This window comes from Argiope bruennichi, chromosome 10 (assembly GCF_947563725.1).
Source record: "Argiope bruennichi chromosome 10, qqArgBrue1.1, whole genome shotgun sequence".
NCBI lineage: Eukaryota > Metazoa > Arthropoda > Arachnida > Araneae > Araneidae > Argiope > Argiope bruennichi.
In genome coordinates this window covers 104,141,073-104,161,651 of record NC_079160.1, presented here as the reverse complement: position 1 = coordinate 104,161,651, position 20,579 = coordinate 104,141,073, and the positions used below count along the sequence as shown (strand labels likewise).

The 20,579-nt window shown below is 30.0% G+C and overlaps 1 protein-coding gene across 1 annotated transcript in view; it reads right to left on the bottom strand.

Moving 5' to 3' along the window:
• Positions 1–20,579, bottom strand: part of LOC129989196 (soluble guanylate cyclase 89Db-like) — a 109,688-nt gene that overhangs the window by 16,082 nt on the left and 73,027 nt on the right. The window contains exons 5-7 of the mRNA XM_056097574.1: positions 13,164–13,310; positions 7,924–8,070; positions 5,355–5,508 (exon numbers count right to left, since the gene is read on the bottom strand). Coding sequence (XP_055953549.1) covers positions 5,355–5,508; positions 7,924–8,070; positions 13,164–13,310 — 448 coding nt within the window. The remainder of the gene's footprint in view (positions 1–5,354; positions 5,509–7,923; positions 8,071–13,163; positions 13,311–20,579) is intronic.

Below are 20,579 nucleotides of genomic sequence, written 5' to 3'. Positions count from 1 at the left end.
AGCTAAAATAATCCCTTTTTACTTTAGTTGGTTTATGAGATTACAATCAATTAATTTTGGCACACTGTCATAAATCTTACTTCCCACATAGAAACTATTAGAAAAAGAAAATGAATCATGAAGTGATGAAACTTTTAATTCGAACATATCATAAAACTGAGTTTTTGTTTTCTTTCCTCCAAACAACATATGTTGCATTTTTATTTTCTTATTTGATTTAATACCTAAGTTTTTATTGCTTGTTTAGATATATAAGAATACTGAGATCCGCTATCAAAGCTCTAAGCGTAATTGATTTATTGTCCACTTGCATTTTCACAAATAAAGACGTCAAATATACAATATCTGCATTATAGTTATTAGACAATGAATTAGTTTCTATTACAGTAGATTTACTCCTGACACTATCTTTAGGATTAGCACGCATTAAATAATGACGGGGTTTTTCACGATATACACATTGATTCTTAACTTCACAAAATTTAGAAAAATTACCAATAGTGAAACTGACAAAACAAGCTTTTGATCAAAAAAATGTTCCTTTTTTCTTCTAAAGGCATAGTTTTAGCTTCAAAACAGTCCTAGAAGGAGTGTTTTTTACCTCAAAAAATACAAAGTAAATTTCGTTTACCTGGCGCATTTTTATCATTTACCAACATGGAAGCAGTTCCATAATCCGGAACAGAATTTGGGCACGTATCCCGTTTTCTCTGCAAACGAGAAACAAAACCAGATCGGTTAAGTTCTATGAGTTGTTCTCCTCTCACTTCTTTGTTTAGGAAAATAAGTAATTGTTCCAGGGATCGTGTTCTGCCAGAAGCCTCGTTCAAATTCCTGTGTCTTTCCCATGCGATGAGAATTTCTTCGGGCAAGCAGAACTCCACTAGTGCGCTTAGAAAATTACCATATTTCTCCTGAGTTCGACCTAAACTCTCCAGGGCTCTAATTTTGGACTCGAGTTCGTTATAAAGGGCAGGAAGATCTGTCGTCCCACGGCCAGATATAGCACTTTTCATAACTATAGATAATAAGTCCCGCACGTAAATTTGAACCAAGAGATCCTGTCGTCCGAACCTGTTTTTGAGCTGCGCAATCGCTTTCGGATAGTTATCCGCTGTAGCTGGTAAACTCTCGACCACTCGGGCAGCTTTCGCTTTTGGAACTACTGCTTGCAGAAGATATTGGAACTTATCCGCAGGCGGCAGAGAACTCTCCTCGTCAATCTTACGAAACTGAGTCCAGAACGTAAGATATTCCTTTAATCTCCACTAAACTTCTTTAATTCGATTTTTGGAAGTTTAATTTTGCGTTGTGGAGATACTATTTCTGTCGTCTCTTTTAGCGACAGTTGATCAATTTTTGTGCCCAGTTCGGTATACCGGTCTCGATATTTTTTTGCACGCGACAAATCAGCCTCAAGCACTTGTTCAGCATTTTCATCTTTGTATATCTGAACATTGATTTCAGATTGGCCCTTTTCCATACGATGAAATTTTTCATTTAACTGCGCCTTCAAAACCAAAAGTTGTTTAGTGTCCGGATTTTTTTTCTCGGACTAATCGTCGATTTGTTTTGCCGAACACATAAACGATGTCCATAGTGCCTTTCTTTGTGCTTTTAGTAGTGTCATATCCATTTTGGACTGAAATTATCTTTCAGCTACCATGCCCCACGTTGGACGCAAAAAATATGAAAGGAAACTGTGGTGAAAGCTTATAAGCCAGTTAATAGCTACGATACACGAGCACTTGCTTTTGTATTATGGTCATGTTACTGGACTGCGAACCACAAGGTCCCAGGTTCTATCCTCGCTCATACCAATTCGCCACAAAACCTAACACAAATTCGCTTCAAAATAAGAAAGAGAGGGCTGACATCTACTCAATGTCGTGTGATTGCTAATTAATTATATACCTAAAAGTAGGCATGCGGCACATGAAAGCGAATTTAATATTCATGAATACAATGTTTCGCGATCACGTCACAAGCAAGAAGAGATACATAGGAAAAAACAGTCACCAGTTACGTCAGTTCCCTTTGGAAGTCTTTCGCAACATTAACTATGCAGAATCAAAAAGTTTCTGTGTTGTTAAAATTGTTCTACAGAAATTAAAATATGATTGAAACTACCCTGACATAATTCAAGTTGAATATGTAAATTTTCTTTTATGTAGGGATACAAAAGAAAATAATTAAAATATTAAATAATCTAAATTGTTCTAAATATCTATTCATCTTTTTTTGTTCGTTATTTTCATTAAATTTTAAATCGATCTTTTTCTTTATTTAATTGTCTTATTTCTGCTGCAAATATGTAATAATGTAAATTTAAACTTTGTTCACCGTTGTGATGAAAAAAATTGTCCAAATTTTATAAATTTACGAACCATGTATTTTAGAAACTTTTAAATATTTTTAAGTTATTCCTTTATTGAGCTATCCTGTATACAGTTTATTGAGTTATATCTGTATATATTGAGTTCATTATCACCTTTATTGAGTTATACCCGTTTTCTGAAAGTATATGACAACCGACATACTGTCAATCCCTTGTTGCATTTAGTTCAAACTTTGGTAGGTCATACCATAGATGTTAAACTTGTTCGCTGAATTTTACTGATCTAGCTTTTTTCCTTTGTTAATTATCATATTATCTTGTATTCAAACGGTCGGACGTACAGACTTTCTCTGAATGAATTTTGGTCAATATGTGATAGAAATTTACAAATTTGGTGTAAAGATCGTATACAAAATTTCATCCCTCTAGTTCAAAGCGTTTTTCAGTTATCCTTGTTATAACAGACAATTAGAGAGACAAACATTTTCCAAAAATGTGTTTTACGAACCCAAAAGAGATCTAAAATTTGAAGATTTGTCAAAATTTCGAGTTCGAGTTTTTTAATGATTACCATACTTTCTCTATGCTACATATATAAAAAATAAGAAACGTAAAATCTTTTTAAATCTCTTCATTAATTAATCAAAAATATTCACGATACTGAAATTCATTGAACTTGCATGCTTACGCACTTTGTTTCAGAAAGATTGCAAAAGTTGCTTTTTTTTTTTTCTATTAAACCTAAATATTTTTGAGAGATGATCAATTGAAAATCCATTATTTTCAATTGATTTGAAAATTGGTTGAAGAAAATTAGAAAACTTGATAATAAATATAATTGAGCCGTTTATTTTGAAAGTGGGGCAAGTCCATTTTTGAAAAAAAAATGGAGATAATGGCAGTTATAGATAAAACTTGTTATAATTTTTTTATGAGTAAAAAAATTATAGTAAAAAAATCTTTAGATTCTAGTATTTGGGAGATGGAAGTTTTAACTCTTAACAGTATTGAAAATCTGTTTATTTTGAAAGTGGTGCAAGTCCATCTTAGATTGAAATTATATCTGACCGAATATATATTACGGCAAAATTTAGCTCCTGATGCTCTATGGTGAAGGAAATGTGGCCGTTTGACATCATGTCTGAAATCTAGGGTGTTTCTAGATATCTATTTTTGATATTGAAAATCGGTGGTTGTACAGTATTTTATAAATAATAAAAACTATTTCTTAATTTTGTGTGTTGATAATAATGTTTACTTCCATCACCGATTTTTCAGTCCAATGACAACGAAATAAATATGATTGATCACAAATTTTTACTGTCAGGACATTCATTTCTACCGAACGATCGTGATTTTGGAGTGGAACTATCCAGTAACTATTCAATCCAGAAACCAGTTCCTTGCATTTTCCCCAGGATTACTATAAAGTAATACAAAATTGTCGAAGACATAATAAATTTTTAGTACATGAAATTAAACATGGGAATTTATTTTCAACCCAACCTCTGGAAAAAGCGGTTTTAAAAAGAAAGAAAAGTACCGATGGAGAAACCGTGAATGGATTAACTATATGCTGGATCAGATTTACAAGGGATGCACCATACAAAATGTTCAAAAAAACTTCGATAGAACGAGATTTTGAATTTAAAGTTATCCATTTGTCAACACAACGAGGAAGATAAATAATTCCAAGTAATTTCAGAAATATAAGATTATTTTTTATGTAAGAAAAAAAAGGAGATTTATTACATCTGAAAAATACAAGGATATGATGGATTTATTACCATATATACCTCCCGTTCATCATGAATTTTTTAAAATGTTAAATCTTGAATAAAATTCAAATTGATTATACCTACGTATAATATAAAATTATTTTTTATGTAAGAAAAAAAAGGAGATTTATTACATCTGAAAAATACAAGGATATGATGGATTTATTACCATATATACCTCCCGTTCATCATGATTTTTTTAAAATGTTAAATCTTGAATAAAATTCAAATTGATTATACCTACGTATAAACTGAAATATATAATTTCATTGAAATTCTTAATAAAACTGAATTGTTTGTTATTATGTTATACTTTCTACTAGAATATTCTTGGTTTTGTTTCCCTTTTTATCAAGTGAATAAATATTTATAAAAATTTGAATAGTATTTTGTGTTTATTCTTAAAAAAAAGCTGATGCAACTGAAATATTATTTCCCATTAAAGTGAATGATTGCAATAATTCTTTAATCTTGAAAGTGAGGTAAGTTCATTTAGTTATAATGGAACTTTTATTTTTTTAGTCAGCACTGTAAACACTATTGGATTATAAACCTACATTATCTGGTTCCACAAAATACAAAAAATATATCAATTAATACTTACGAATATTTTTAAATTTATTGAAACACAAACCTTTAAATATCTCGCAATAACAAAAAATGGACTTGCCCCATTTTCAAAATAAACGGCTCATTTTTGAAAGTGAGGCAGGTCAATTTACTTATAATGGAACTCTTATTTTTTTAGTCAGCACTGTAAACACTATTGGATTATAAACTTACATTATCTGGTTCCACAAAATACAAAAAATATATTAATTAATACTTACCTATATTTTTAAATTTATTGAAACACAAACCTTTAAATATCTCGCAATAACAAAAAATGGACTTGCCCCATTGTCAAAATAAACGGCTCATTTTTGAAAGTGAGGCAGGTCAATTTACTTATAATGGAACTCTTATTTTTTTAGTCAGCACTGTAAACACTATTGTATTATAAACTTACATTATCTGGTTCCACAAAATACAAAAAATATATTAATTAATACTTGCCAATATTTTTAAATTTATTGAAACACAAACCTTTAAATATCTCGCAATAACAAAAAATGGACTTGTCCCATTTTCAAAATAAACGGCTCAATTCATGAATCAAATATACAAATGACCAATGTTCAAGATTTGATCAGAACTAATTTATTTTATAATCCTTTGATTAAAATAAATTATCTCACCTATTCTAACTAGAACCTTTTCTCCATCCGAGGTGGTCATCTTGCTAACTTGAGCTATCATATCCAACGCCGCTCTGGCCACGTTCTGGGCATGATCCGGCCTTCTTTCTGGTGCTCCACTGACCAACATGTATACTTGACCAACCGTTTCCACCTAAAAGGTTAAAAAGTGTTTTTTTTACATGAATTAACCAAAAAGGGATTTGAAAAATTTATGAAATTTTGGTAAGATTTAAAGTGATGGTGCGATTTCGTCATCGAGAGCGTGAATGATGCCAACTTTATAATTTTCACCAATCATTGATTCCTTTGGATAAGATGTGGCAAGGCAGGCTTGGAAAAAATACATTTTTGGAGCCCTTATTGTAATCTTTTATTTTGACAAAGATCTATTCCTAAAGTTTCTGAAATTGATTGATGCCGCTTCATTATTAATATAATGATTAATTATTAATTATGAGTAGTGGATTTTAAATGCTTAAATTATTATTTGATAATGAAATAAAATTGATATTCCACTTTAACTGGAATTGATATTGAATTAATTAGAAAAGTAGATGAAATGTATCTTAAAATTTTCATTAAACTTAAACGTTTGTTTCGTTATTTGTGTTAAAGTTATGTTGACGTGTGATATCCGGTACGTGGGTGGGTGGTATTCAAAGTGCGGCTGAATTTCGGAACCGATCAGACAGACAACTGTAACAATGAAGACACTGGTTATCTTTCGTTAATTACTTGTGGCTTTCGTGTTTCAATCAGTCCGAGTCCTATTTTTTTAAAACTCTTTTAACTCTTTTAAAATGAGAATTAAAAGTTTATACTGTTTTATTTAAAAATCGAATTGTCTGGGAATGAAATAATTTATCTTGTAAACAATTACAGGAAAGATCTTGAAAAACAGCCAATGAAATTAAAATAAAGAATATGTTAAAAATATAGTTGTTATTTATTTTAATAATCCTCTTCCCGACGCCAAAAAAGCCAACACTCTCAAGTCGTAAAATAGCAAGTGAACGTGCAATAGAGCTGATGGAAAAACTACTCAATTTGCTTCTTTGAGTTTCATGTTGGCGACAAATTCAAGATTTAGAATCGATTTAAAATAGATTTAAACCTTAAATTCTATCAAAAAGAGACATGAAATGCATCGAACATCAAGAGGAACTTTCCTATACGGAAGTGAACATTTTCATGAAATGATGCTACGTAAGGACTAACAAATATCGATCTACAAGAAAGCTGCTTATTACAGCATTTTTTATAGAAAAAAATTATCATTAAAATTTCAAATAAATCATTAAAATCTGTTTCAAATTTTTTAAAACTATGTCTAGATGATTAATTTGGTGATTTTAGATTTTTTTTTAAAATCAAGAAGTAGTGTGCACTATGAATGATATTAGATTTAATACGTATTACATGATAATTTGTATTAAAATTGATACCTTCTCTTATCTTCTATTATCTTCTATATTTTAATTTCTGTGTTACTCAGATAACTTATATTCTGCTTAAATAGTTAGAATTGGAGACAGTTATGTAATCTGCAAATCATCATTATTTTAATGATATCGAGATTTTCTTTTCCAAACTGCAATTAAACTTCGTTGAGAAAAAGTGAATACCACTTCAAACCGTTAGGAAACATACGTTTATAATGGAATTACCGTTTTAGAAAAAAATGCAGAATATATGTATTATAAAGGTAGCTACACAGCAGGTAACTATGACCAATAATAAAAGCAACTCAAAAATTATTTGTATTATCAAAGAATATATTTTATGTTTCATATATTATTGGTAGGATAATCAAGAAGAAAACAAGAGAGATTTTTAATTTTCAATAATGTTTTAGAATTTGTTTAGTTGAAAGCATAACACAATATAGTGTAAACAAAATTTAATAACACTTCACACAATAACCTGGCGCCATCTATTGCAATATTTATTATTCTAAAATTCATCGTTTCAATTAAAATTAATATTATGTTATAACTATTATTTTTAATGGAAAAGCATTTATGGATGAGTTAGATCGTCAATATAATAATAAAAATGCATTTTGTAAAGATGTTATAATTGTATAAGGGCATAATTCAGTCTTATCCAATTTTTGCATGAAATTTGTGTCATGAAAATATTTTTAGTGTCGCCATCTACTAGTAAAACGAAAAAATACTTTTGTTTTAAGTAAACAAAATTTTCAAAAAAAAAAAAAAAAAAAACTTTTCTATTGAAACACAGAAAGAAGCCCATTTTTGAATATCAGTGTCATCAAAAGACAATAATTGAAAATATTAGGTAGCTTTATAAGTAATAATGTATTCTTCTAGTAGATGATTTATGTTTGTTGTTGTCAAACATATTTATGAAGATACGTAATAGAAAATACATAAATCATAAAATCCAGAAAATTATCTTAAAAGTATAGATATTCCTAAAAGTGAATATCCAAATGCTATTTGTGTATAATTCTGGTTAAGAAATTTCAGCAGTGGCAAAGGTAATTTAAATAGTGTAATACACACATACACACACACACACACACACACACACAAAAGCTCACTTTAAAGACATTGTGAGCATCCGTCACTTTATCAAAAAGCGAGAAGACATCGTTGATGCAAGTGACGGCTTCCATGGCTGTCAGACGCGCACATAATTCTGCGAACTCCACAATTTCTCCGAACAGAACCGTCACTTCATCGAAAGACTGAAAATATAAAATCTTAAGAAAAAATATGATAAAATATAAATAAGATAGAAGATATAAACAAATAAAATTTCAATATACAGGGTGTTTATAAAGTCCCGGACCCATTTTGATGTTTAATAACTCGTAAAATAATAAAGATATAAACAAACTTATGGCATTTATTGATGGAATAACTCATATATTTTCCTTTTCAGGTTTGAATATTTTTACTTTTGTAAATATCGTCTGCACGTGTGGTTATTTTCAGATAATTTCATTTTCCAGTCTAAATATCTGTACTTTTCTAAATATTGTCTGCTTATTAATTGCATTTTTCTCTCTTTTGTTTTTGGCAACTATTGCTATGTTATGTTTGCTTTTGATGTGTTTGTTCTATGTAGTACTTTTGTATGTGATGTTTTATTCGAGCGGATAATAAGGAGAATGCATACACCACAAGAGAAAGCACAGATTTTATGGTGGTTCATAGAAATGAAATCGATAGTGCAAGCACAGATAAATTTCAGAAGAATTTACCAAAAAGATCCTCCATCCAAAAACAGCATCTTGCGGTGGAAAAAGAATTTTCTAGAAATTGGAAGTATCGAAGATAAGAAACGTTCCAGACGTCCTTGCACAAGTGATTTTGATGTTGAGCGTGTCAGAGAGACATTTTTACACAATCCTAGAATATCTGTGAGATCAGCGGCAACAGAATTGGATATGCCAATTTCGATACGGTGAACAAGGTTATTAAGAAAAAATTAAGACTGCATGCATACAAAGTTCAAATTGTTCAAGTTTTGGAACCGAACGATAGGCCTAGGAGGATGGCCTTTGCAACAGATATGCTAAGGAGGATAGAAGATGCTGCTGATTTTCTGAAGAACATAATGTTCTCCGATGAAGCATCCTTTCATGTTTCTGACATTGTTAATCGCCATAATGTGCGCAAATGGCTCTGTGGATGCCGACATGCTTGTCGCTACCTGGCGTGAAATTGACTATCGACTTGACATTCTCCGTGCGATGAAGGGGGCACACGTGGAAGTTCATTGACAAGGGTCATGAAACTTTTTGAGTCTATTTAACCATTTATGTTATTAATTTTAATCTATCTTTATTATTTTATGAGTTATTAAACATCAAAATGGGTCCGGGACTTTATAAACACCCTGTATAATACAAAGAAATAATTTTAAGAATAAAAGTAAACATTGCATAGTATAATTAAATCTGAAATTGCACAGAAATTTGTAAATGACTTTTTTTGTTCAGTTATGAATAAATCTGCGATAAATATAATTTTATTCAAATTTTAAATGGGATTTTAGAGAATTGCAATAAATATTATTGTGTTGCGAAGAGCTGTCCAGCCTGTCTAAAGTTTTTTCTTAAAAGGAACATCAAAAGTTAATTTTACAGAGACATTAATCAGCCAAATCACATTAGAAATTATTGTTTATTTGGTGATCAGCTTGGCGTAGGTACTGCTGCCATTAATTTCTTACTTAAGAAACTTACAAAGATTTCTAATTTCTTTTAACTTTTAAAACTTTTCTCTATAAAGAGAGATCTTGTGGCCTAACTATTCATAAAATAATAGTAATTATTTTCCGTTCTGGGAAATATCTATATTTATTTATCGTTGTATCTATAAATTAATAGTTCATATTTTTAATTCTGAAGTCCAAGTGCTATTAAGAGAACAAATAGAGCAATTGAAGGGTTTTCTGCAAAAAGGAGGTAACTCCAATTATTCAAGTTTGCAGAAAACTGGTGGTAGCACCAGTAGCTACATCTATATTGCAACAAACTAATGAGACAGACAGCTCCATCACTTGAGTAACGCAATAACTAACGATTGGAGCTATATCTTTCTGGCATCAAACGAACAAGTTTTTATTTTACAACATGGTAGTACATGTGACTCCAAATTCCCCTATTGGAGCTACATCCTCTTTGCAGCAAACCCTTCAATTTCTAAAACATGCTTTGCAATCAATGAAAATCTTGATCACGTCAATCCAACTGTATATTCTTACCAAAACGTGAGATGAGTTTAACACTCAAAAATTCGAGCTGATATCTCACTAAAATTGATTTTTCGTTATATAATAAAGAAAAACAAATACCGGGTGAAAGTTTTATAGACATGTCTAAATTTTTTTTTGCCTTAAAGAAACATTGTTATATTGAATGGTTATAACAGCCTTGATTACTACTTTGTACTCTCCTATGATTAATGATCCTAAGCTGAAAACAGGTAATTTCGAGTTTTATTACCTTACGTAATTTTACTCTGAGGTTTGACCTTGAGAAAAGTATCTAGTTTAATGTCCTGAGGACAATTTGGGTTCGCTTAACATGCAGTTTTCAACATGAATAAGAAATAATTATCTAACAAGCGTCAAACCAATAGCTTGATCATATCTCAAAATAAAATAATAGTAAAATAAAAGGATGGTAGGAATAGGTCGTAAAATGAATTAAAGAATAAAATCTTAATAATCGAAACGTCTAGCTTTTATTTCTAATGAGTCGTCTGAGAGCCATTAAAATATCCACATTATTCGTTCAAATGCTTTCTATTTTTCTGAAAGTGGCAATTCCTGTAGCACAGCATTATGTGGGATATTAAATTATATTATGTTATGGTTTGCGATGTTGAGAAAGCTGTACGATATGATATTACATTGCGCTATATCTCTGTATTATATACATCGTAAAAAAGCATAATATTGTATTGTACATGCATAATATGTATATGTATGTATGCATTGTATAGAGACATAATATGCTAGGAAGATATAATAATGGAGGATAGAAAAGGACGGGCAATAATTTATAGATGATAAGATAAAGGATAATATTGCTGTGTTAGACGATATTGGAAATATTGTACGATATCATGTTATATTGCGCTATTTTGTTGTTATATTGCGCTATGCACTATATGCATCGTAGCACATGGATAATATGCATTGTAGCAGTTCGCATCGCAAATATAATACGCTAGGAAGAGATAATAATAGACGATAAAAAAGGATGGAAAATAATTTATAAAGGATAAAGGATAACGATTAATAAAGAATACTGTTTATCTGTGTGTCTGTTGGCATTCTATAGGACAGACCGTTTAATTTAGAGCTACTAAATTTCGTACACATATAAGCTGAAAAGTGGAATGGCGCAACTCGGAGCGATTTTTTTTGAAATTTTAATTAGAACTGCAGTTAAAAATTAAGCAAAATTTTGGTGTTTTTATGCCATAAATTCCGAAAAGAGTACAGCTTAAAAATAATTTTTACATCATCTTAAAGTTAAACAAATTATCTTTTTAATTGTAGCATCATTTTTGTATTTTTAATAATTTAAAAATTTCTTAAATGTACAATGATATGTTTATTTGTTGAAGTGAAATTCAAATTGTTTTAATTCTTGCAACTAATATTTTCTTCCAGGCTATTCTCCATTGTTCAAGATACAAAAATTCAGCTTATTTTACAATGCTGAAAGTAGGCTTTAGTATAAACAATGCGCAAAAAAAAAAAACTTTTTCGCTTGCAATAAAAATTAAATTTACGATATAATATGTGTGAAATTTTTTGAAATGCGCCTAATTTTAATTACTGCTGCTTTTTCTTGTGATGTAATTAGATGATAAAGATATATACAGAAATGTAATGATATATATATATATATATATATATATATATATATATATATATATATATACAAAAGTATTAGAATCAAGTTAATAGGAAAAACAAAAATCAAATAAAAATTAAACCAAAAAAATTATTAAAAAAATATTAAAAAAAGAATATATATATATATATATATATATATATATATATATATATATAACATTACCAACAGAACAAATTAAGCCTTTTAAAATAGTATTAGTAATTTCATAGGAAATTTGAAATTTATGATAAGCAAACCATAGAAACATAGTAATATATAAAAATTTAAATTGAAATGTGTAGCAACTTTTAAATTCAGCGAAACTGATCGTCATAGGCGGTTAAGCTTTAATGAAAGAGAATATGTGTATGTGCTCTCTGCTGGCCAGATGCTTCTTCCAATGTAATACAAATAAACATTGGAGAGGTGAATATACTTTCCAAATCAATTCTTAAGAAATTTTGAATAGAATTTTAATTAAATAAAAATCAAGTGAGATTTTGACGTTTTTCTATGATAACTACCCAAAACATTATTGGAAAAACTAATTTTTTACACTGTTTTAAGAAAACTGTCATTTTGGCGAGCAAATTTTTCCTGAATTTTGACAATTTTTTTAAAAAAATATTTCTTTACGTTTTTCACTAATATATTACATTGTTAATATTTTTCCATGATAACTACCAAGAATATTATTGCAAAACTAATTTTTTTCTAATGTTCTGAAATTTAAAAAAGTGTATTTTTGACGATAAAATTTTTCTTGAATTTCGACAATTTTTTAAAAACAAATATTGTTCTGCACGTTTTTCAATAAAATATTTCATTGTTATTATGAAATTCAAACCATTTTCAATGTTTCTTCAAATGCTTAATCACGTGGTACTTCTTTCATTGTTTAAAATTAATGAAAGATTCTATTTATTACGTCAGCAAGTTACCATGAAGAATAAGAAAGTGAGGTTACAGAACAGCAAAAGATGACTTGCAATTAGAAGATAGCCAGATTACTAAGACAGTTTCACCTATTCATTGGATATGACGCAATAATTCAATTTGAAATGAATCGAATATAAGTTAAAGATACAATATAATGAAGTTTCACTTTCCCAATAAGCCTGATGTTCAAATTTAATATTAAATAATTCTAATTTAATGCTTAAAAGTACTTTTTTGAGGGAATAATGAAAAAAAAAAACTAACTTAAGAAATAAAATGGGAATTAAATAATTAAACAATCAATATTTTCGGTGAGCTACCGGACAACAAAGGCAGTTAGTGATGCAATAAAAAATACACGTGGAAATAAAAACAGTTTTCTCGAAGTGCGCATGTGCATACACTATCTCAACATTTTCTCCCCTTTAGAATGCCTCTATTACTTGAAATTATGAGGTATCCACATTAAAATGACTTACTTCGCATGTTTCGATGGCATCCTCCCCGTTTCTGAGTCTGAGAGCAACTGCCTTGGGGATCATAGAATACAACAAATCATCCCCCTTTTGTTTCCATTCGTCTGCCTTCTTCAAGTTCTGCTCCAGTTTACGGCTGCGCTCTTCTTGCTGAAATGTACATGGAACATAAAAAAAAAAAAAAAAAAAGAAAAGAAAAAGAACAGGTACATGGGTATTTTCTTGCTTAGAGCAATAGGTATAAATTGTATTCTTCCTTCATTAGATAATCATTCATCTAATCTAATAATCTATAATCATTAGATTAACATTCATCTAATGTAATATTCTATATTCAATAGATTATCATTCATCTTATCTAATAATTTACATTCATTAAACTATCATTCATCTAATTATTTTTCTCTCCCTTTTAATTTTTGAATGCTTTTGCTCATATTCACAGAAATATCTTTTTCAACTATAACTAGAGGGGCTGAAATTGGCTACAATTTCCAGGTGTAAAGAAAGTAAGGAATTACTAAATCTAAGTAACTAAAGTAAGTAAAAGTAAGATCTGAGTAACTAAAGTAAGATGTAAGTAAAAGTAAGATCTGAGTAGCTAAAGTAAATGTAAGTAAAAGTGAGATCTGAGTTACTAAAGTCAGATGTAAGTAAAAGTAAGATCTGAGTAACTAAAGTAAGATATGTTATCTAATAAGCAAATGAACTAGTGATACGAAAACAACCTTCATTTTAAATACGATAAAATCTTGGTAATTCGAGCGTTTTTAAGTCGAATTCGTTGGTTGTGTTATTAACTTTGGTAACCTTGTGTTGGTAACCTTATTAGTTAGTTAATTTATCATTCATAATTCGGATTTAATTTAGATAAGGTATGACACAGAAAATCTCATGAAATATCCATATTTTAGTATTTTTGTATTCTAACACCTCAAAAGTATTTTCATTGTCAAATGAAGGTAAACCTTGGTAGTCGAATAGGCTGGAACTGTTTCTAGACCACTCTGAACGAATCCGTTAAAAAAGAAAACAATATACAGATTTATTTCTCATTGGAAATAAAAAAAACAATTGAGATTTCAATTTAACCCTGTTGTAAATGTTCAGTAATAATCCTCCCAGAAATACAAAGGATGACGAAGCACTATGATAACTCATCCCATATTTTTTTTTTCTGTACGCCTAGTGCGAAGCTTTGAAAGCATGCAGATATGCGCATATGGCGATATTTGATTTTTTTTCTGGTGTTACATCAAACAGCAGGTGTTTGTCTCTTCGTTACCAATTAACACTGATAAACTTAAGACATGCACATTCGCTGCAGGCTTCCAAAGCGTCGCATTAAAGATTCTGAAAGAGTAGGGAAGGCGCTTATAATAAACGTGTTAAATTTAAATTTTCAACTGTTATTTGTAATTTATGATGAACTACAAGGTTATACTTAGTTTTCTTTTCTTTTAATAGTACTACAAAGTTGGGGATATTCATTTATGGCCACCCGGTAGATTTGGCAGCGCCAAGTTGGCCTATATTGTCTCTTGCTTTTGTATTCTTACCATGCAAAGACTTCTATGCACTGCGTATTTTCAATGGAATCAGGCCTCAAACTTCCAGTCCAGAAACTGATACTCTAGCAACAAGCAGAAACGTTCTTCATCTATCTTTACAAATGTCAACTTAAGCTGAAATAAGTGGTTTATGACAACAATTTCGTTTCTAGCATCAAACCATCGAGCTACAATGTTCCTAATTTTCTCTATAAATATTGATTTAATTTGTCAGAAATAAGAGGTTTTAGATAACAAATTCATTTCCTTCTATAAATCACCAAGCCAGAGTGTCTCCAATTTTCTCTGCAAATATTAACATACATTTCTTAGAAATAAATGGGGTTTTGTAACAAATTCATTTCTTTCAATAAGCCACCAAGTCATAACGTCTTTGATTTTCTATTACACTTCTTAGAAATAAATAGATTTTGACAGCAATTTTGTTTCTAGCATCAGACCATCGAGCTACAACGTTGCTAATGTTCTCTATAGATATTGATATAAATTTGTCAGAAATAAGAGATTTCGGATAACAATTTCGCTTTTATCATTAAGTCACAAAATCATAGTGCCTCTAATTTTCTCTAAAATTATTAACATAAATTCCTTAAAAATAAATGGATTTTTGTTGCAAATTCGTTTATTTCACTAAGCCATTAAGTCATAATGTCCCTGATTTTCTCTGCAACTATTATGCTTCTTAGAAATCAATGGTTTTTTGACAACAATTTCGTTTCAGTTGTCAAACCATTGAGTTACAATGTTCTAAATTTTCTCTATAAATATTGGTATAAATTTTTAGAAATAAGAGGTTTTAGACAGCAAATTTACTCTCTTCATTAAGTCACTCAGCCACAATGTCTCTAATTTTCTCTACAATTATTAACATAAATCCCTCAGAAATAAATTAGGGTTTTTGTAACAAATTTCTTTCTTTCATTAAGTCACTTTTCTTCATAAACTATAATGTATTTGATTTTTTATTATGTTTCTTAAAAATAAGTGGTTTCTGACGGCAATTTCGTATCTTTCATCAAACCATCGAAATACGACATTTCTAATTTCCTCTTTAAATATTGATATAAATTTTCCAGAAATAAGAGGTTTTAGATAGCAAATTCGCTTCCATCAATAAGTCACCAAGCAACAGTTCCTCTAATTTTCTCTACAATTATTAGCATAAATTTCTCAAAAATAAATGTTTTTTTACACCAAATTCGTTTCTTTTACTAAGTCAAGAAGTAATAACGTCTCTTCAGTAATAACGTCTAAACAATTTCGTCAAACCATCGAGTTACAACTTTCCTACTATTCTCTACAAATATCGATAACAATTTCTCAGGTTAAATAATTATAAATTTTATATAATAATTTCGCTTCCTTCATTAAGTCGCCAAACCACAGTGTCTCTATTTTCTACGCAATTATAAACAAAAAATTCTTAGAAATAAGTGGAATTTTATCGTTTTTCCGTCTCTTTCATTGAGTCACTAAGCCATAATGTCTCTGATTATTCATGGAGTCACTAAGCCATAATGTTTCTGATTATTCATTGAGTCACTAAGCCATAATGTCTGTGATTATTATGCTCCTTAGAAATAAGTGGGTTTTTTTGGTAGCAATTCAGTGTTTTTTGTTCATTAAAATATGTCATCTCTGTTTTTTGAATCTTCGTTTCTATTTTACGATAAGCACAGCTTAAACTGTAACAATTATTGCATTAGAAAATCGGAAGTGGAATATCAAAACCGGTAGTTGCAGCCTACTAAATTCTCTTTTGATACAAGGTCAAATTCCAATGAAAAAAACAAACTAGAAGAGATTTAAGCATCCGTATCAACACCAAGCATACTTACATATTTACAGACACGTTCCGATGAGATCATTGATTATTTTCTGAAAACAATTAAAAATATGGAAATAAAAGGAATAAAATGAAATTACTGTAAAGATTGATTTTTAAGTATTGAGTTTTGTGTATAATTATAATAAAAATTGTATTTTACCATAATTATAATCTCCAAATTAGATTAAAAAATAGTATAGATTTAACATTTTAGAATATTTCAAAGTTATATTTCGTTTGTTATTTATATAAATGTATTTCATGATAATTTTTCTAAGGATCATTGTTTAAATAATTAAAAGTGTCCAGTTTCAACTGATCCAAGGAAATAGGAATTAGATATAAAACTAATTGTTACCTGATAAATTAGATTAAATTTGAGAAAACGAAATATAAAATATACAAAAGGCCGCTGTGGGATGGCGATAAAGTCTCAGTTTCGGGGACAGAGGATTTCAGACTCGAAAATCGTTTTTACTAAAGAACCGCTGCATAAGCTGCTCTAGGGCACTTTAAATTCATCGGTATTAAATGCTCTCCTGCTGGTGAGGAGCGAAAGTCTGGAGAGGGAGTGCTAGCTCAGGTCGTCATCTGGAAGCTATTTCAAAATTATAAAGTCTTTCTCAAAGTATTTCAATGTTGCTTCCAACCGAGATTAATATATTTGAGCTTGCTAAGCTGCAAGAGACAAATGATGGAAAATCGCAGAAAATCGTTCTATCTGCGATTTCAATTATTTACAGGATTATCAGACGTTTTTCACTTTTATTACATTATAAAACAACACTTATTTGATAAACTTAAGGGAAAAAGGACTTTACATTAATTTAAGTTTCATTTATTAATTGAAAAATAACTTTATTAATTGTTATAGATAACAACGTCCGATGTACAATGATGAGTTCAATGTTCATATGTACGATGATGAGTTCAATGTTCATATGTACGATGATGAGTTCAATGTTCATATGTACGATGATGAGTTCAATGTTCATACGTACGATGATGAGTTCAATGTTCATATGTACGATGATGAGTTCAATGTTCATATGTACAATGCTGAGTTCAATGTTCATATGTACGATGATGAGTTCAATGTTCATATGTACGATGATGAGTTCAATGTTCATATGTACGATGATGAGTTCAATGTTCATATGTACGATGATGAGTTCAATGTTCATATGTACGATGATGAGTTCAATGTTCATATGTACGATGATGAGTTCAATGTTCATATGTACAATGATGAGTTCAATGTTCATATGTACTACGATGAGCATAGGGGAATAAAAACTTTCGACTTTTTCAAAACTTTTGCAGAGTAGAAACTAAATGAAAAATCAGTTACAGAAATTTCAATATAGTAGAAAATAAGAATAATTAAGAAAATTTACTAATTATTTCACTAATCAAAGAGTGTTTCTAAAGATTTTAATCATTTTACCAGTGTGTTATAATATTTGCCAACACTGACAATTTTGAAATATTAGTTAAAAATATAATTGAAGATAAATTAAAAAAAAATTGTAATGCTTCTGTTTGTACACATGGGAAAAGATTGGAAGAAAAAAGCATTTAACTGGCTGAATGAATCGTCGCTAATGATTTTTAAACCAAATAATGGATTTCCTCAAATTCAGGACCAAAGTCACGACTGGAAGAAATACTTTCTGAAAAACTTTATTTTCAAATATTCAAATTCTGTTGAATATCTTCAATACTTGATTATCCATGAAAGAATTATCTCTGGTTGTTAAAAGTGTTTCAACGCACTCTAAATAAATATATTGAATTTTCAAAAATAAATTATTGAAATTTATGGCGACATAAAAATTGTTTCCTTCGATTAATATGCTACAGAATTATTGCCAAATATCAAATGCGCAAGCAAGCATGAAAACGCACACCCGCGTGGGCGTACGCATAATTTTACTGGTAATTGGAAGTGGAATCTATAAGTCCAAAAGGCCTTTTAATATATTATTTATCGCAATCATTTTCATAAAAAAATTAAAATTAATTAATTAAAAAATTAATATTAATAAACCAAGATAAGAATATTCATGATTAAATGATTAAAGACACCATATACAGGATGTCATTCCAGCCGTAATCCTATAGCTAATCTCTAAACGTTTGCACTTCTATTTAAAATTTTAAAATATGATTTTAAGAAGTACGTTTTAAGCTAGCTAATTTAGTAAATTTCCTGGGAAACACACTCAAACAAACCTTAAATTTGCATTCATTTTTTTTATTCCATTTATCCTATTTAGTGAAATATGTCTTGATACTTCATACTATTTTAAACACACACACACACACACACACACACACACACACACACACACACACACACACACACACACACACACACAAAAAGGTTCCATATTTCTGCAAATAAAGTTGACCAAATAATGGAAATTTGAATATATATCTTTTAGATCATTTTAATGGCTACTTCAAGGAAGATCCGCCGGTAAACTCATATCACTTCTTGGAGGTGGATGTTGATTAGCTTAAAATAACAAAATTCAAAACTTCATAACTCGGTCACATTTAATGGTGGAAGAACAAACGTTTTTACTTAAAATTCTATTACTTTTCCTAGCGTAATGTATATTCGTATCTCCTAAGATTTAAAATTAGCTGTTGGATCAGGGTTACAATGGACAGACGCTCGTATTTTTTAAAATGAAAATTAGAAATCCTATAATATATAATATCAAGGAGATATTTTTATTTAATATTCAATTAAAAAGTTTTAGACTAAACGAAATATAATTATCCTTATCTTAGATTTTATAATAGAAGATCTATCGATTATTTTCAAAATTAAGCATCTTAATAGACAGAAAATTCACTTCCTAGAACCTCATTAACATATTCAACAAGAAAAGATGATTATTTATTCAAAAGTTATAAACTTCTTTTGGAGGGTCATTAGGTCGTTTTATGAGTCGTGGCAGACATTAGTTTTTTTTCTTTTTATAAAACTGCATGTCAAAGAAAGAGAGAACTCAAGATGCAGTTTTATTTGAAGTATATTCTTTTTTTAGGCACAGCCTAGTAAAGTTTCCTTTTCAGCGCTGGCAACAAGCAGGGTATTTAAATGCATTGTCAACCATAAATTCGGTTGATGCTTCCTTGTCATGTTCGTTGATGTTGATCGTGATTTCGCAGATGCCCGCATCGGTCTTTATTCTTATTTTTAGCGTTAACTTTAAAAGATAGTACAGTCAAAGTTAAGCTCAGTATTTTTCTGAAGGTCGTTCGTAAAATAAAGCTTTTTATCTTTGCAGTTGATGCAAAACGCACTGCTTTATTCTTGAATTTTAGATAATACTCAGTTATTTAAATTTTTATATCAGAATTTAGTGAACGAGTTAATGATAAAAAATAAGAAAGACTAAATATTAACAGGCCAAATATCGACAAAATATTTATATAATCTATGAAAAATCTTAGAAATCTATCTTATATCATCTATGAAAGAATTAGGAAGAAATAGAGATAGTTAATAGGAATCAATCCATAACTGTATGAAATGAGCCAAATGAACCCCATGGCGGATATTCTAAGAAGTAAAGGACATGATATCAAAAATTAGCATAAGACATCGTGACTTTAAATGCCATGCGCAATTACGTTTATCATGCTATTGTTGCCTTACATGAGTTGACTAGACGGATGGTATCGGTGAAAACGATTGGATAGTGAAATTTTTCCTGATGGAGGAATTTTTATTTTCTCGTACGCGTAGTAAGTCAGCCATCTAACTCTCCGACCCGCCACGAAGGCACACGGATTTAAACCATAAAAACTGAATGACCGGACAGCCGCAACAGCAACATTGGCGGGAATTGTGGTTGAGTCCTAAGGGCCGTCACCGGCCACGGTACAACCCTCCCCGAAGGAAGTACGTCCCGTCATCGATGGGAGGAGTCAGACCCCCCACCTATTAGTGTACCCTCCAGGGTGGCAAGATCCAACCACCATGCCGGAAGCATCTCATCC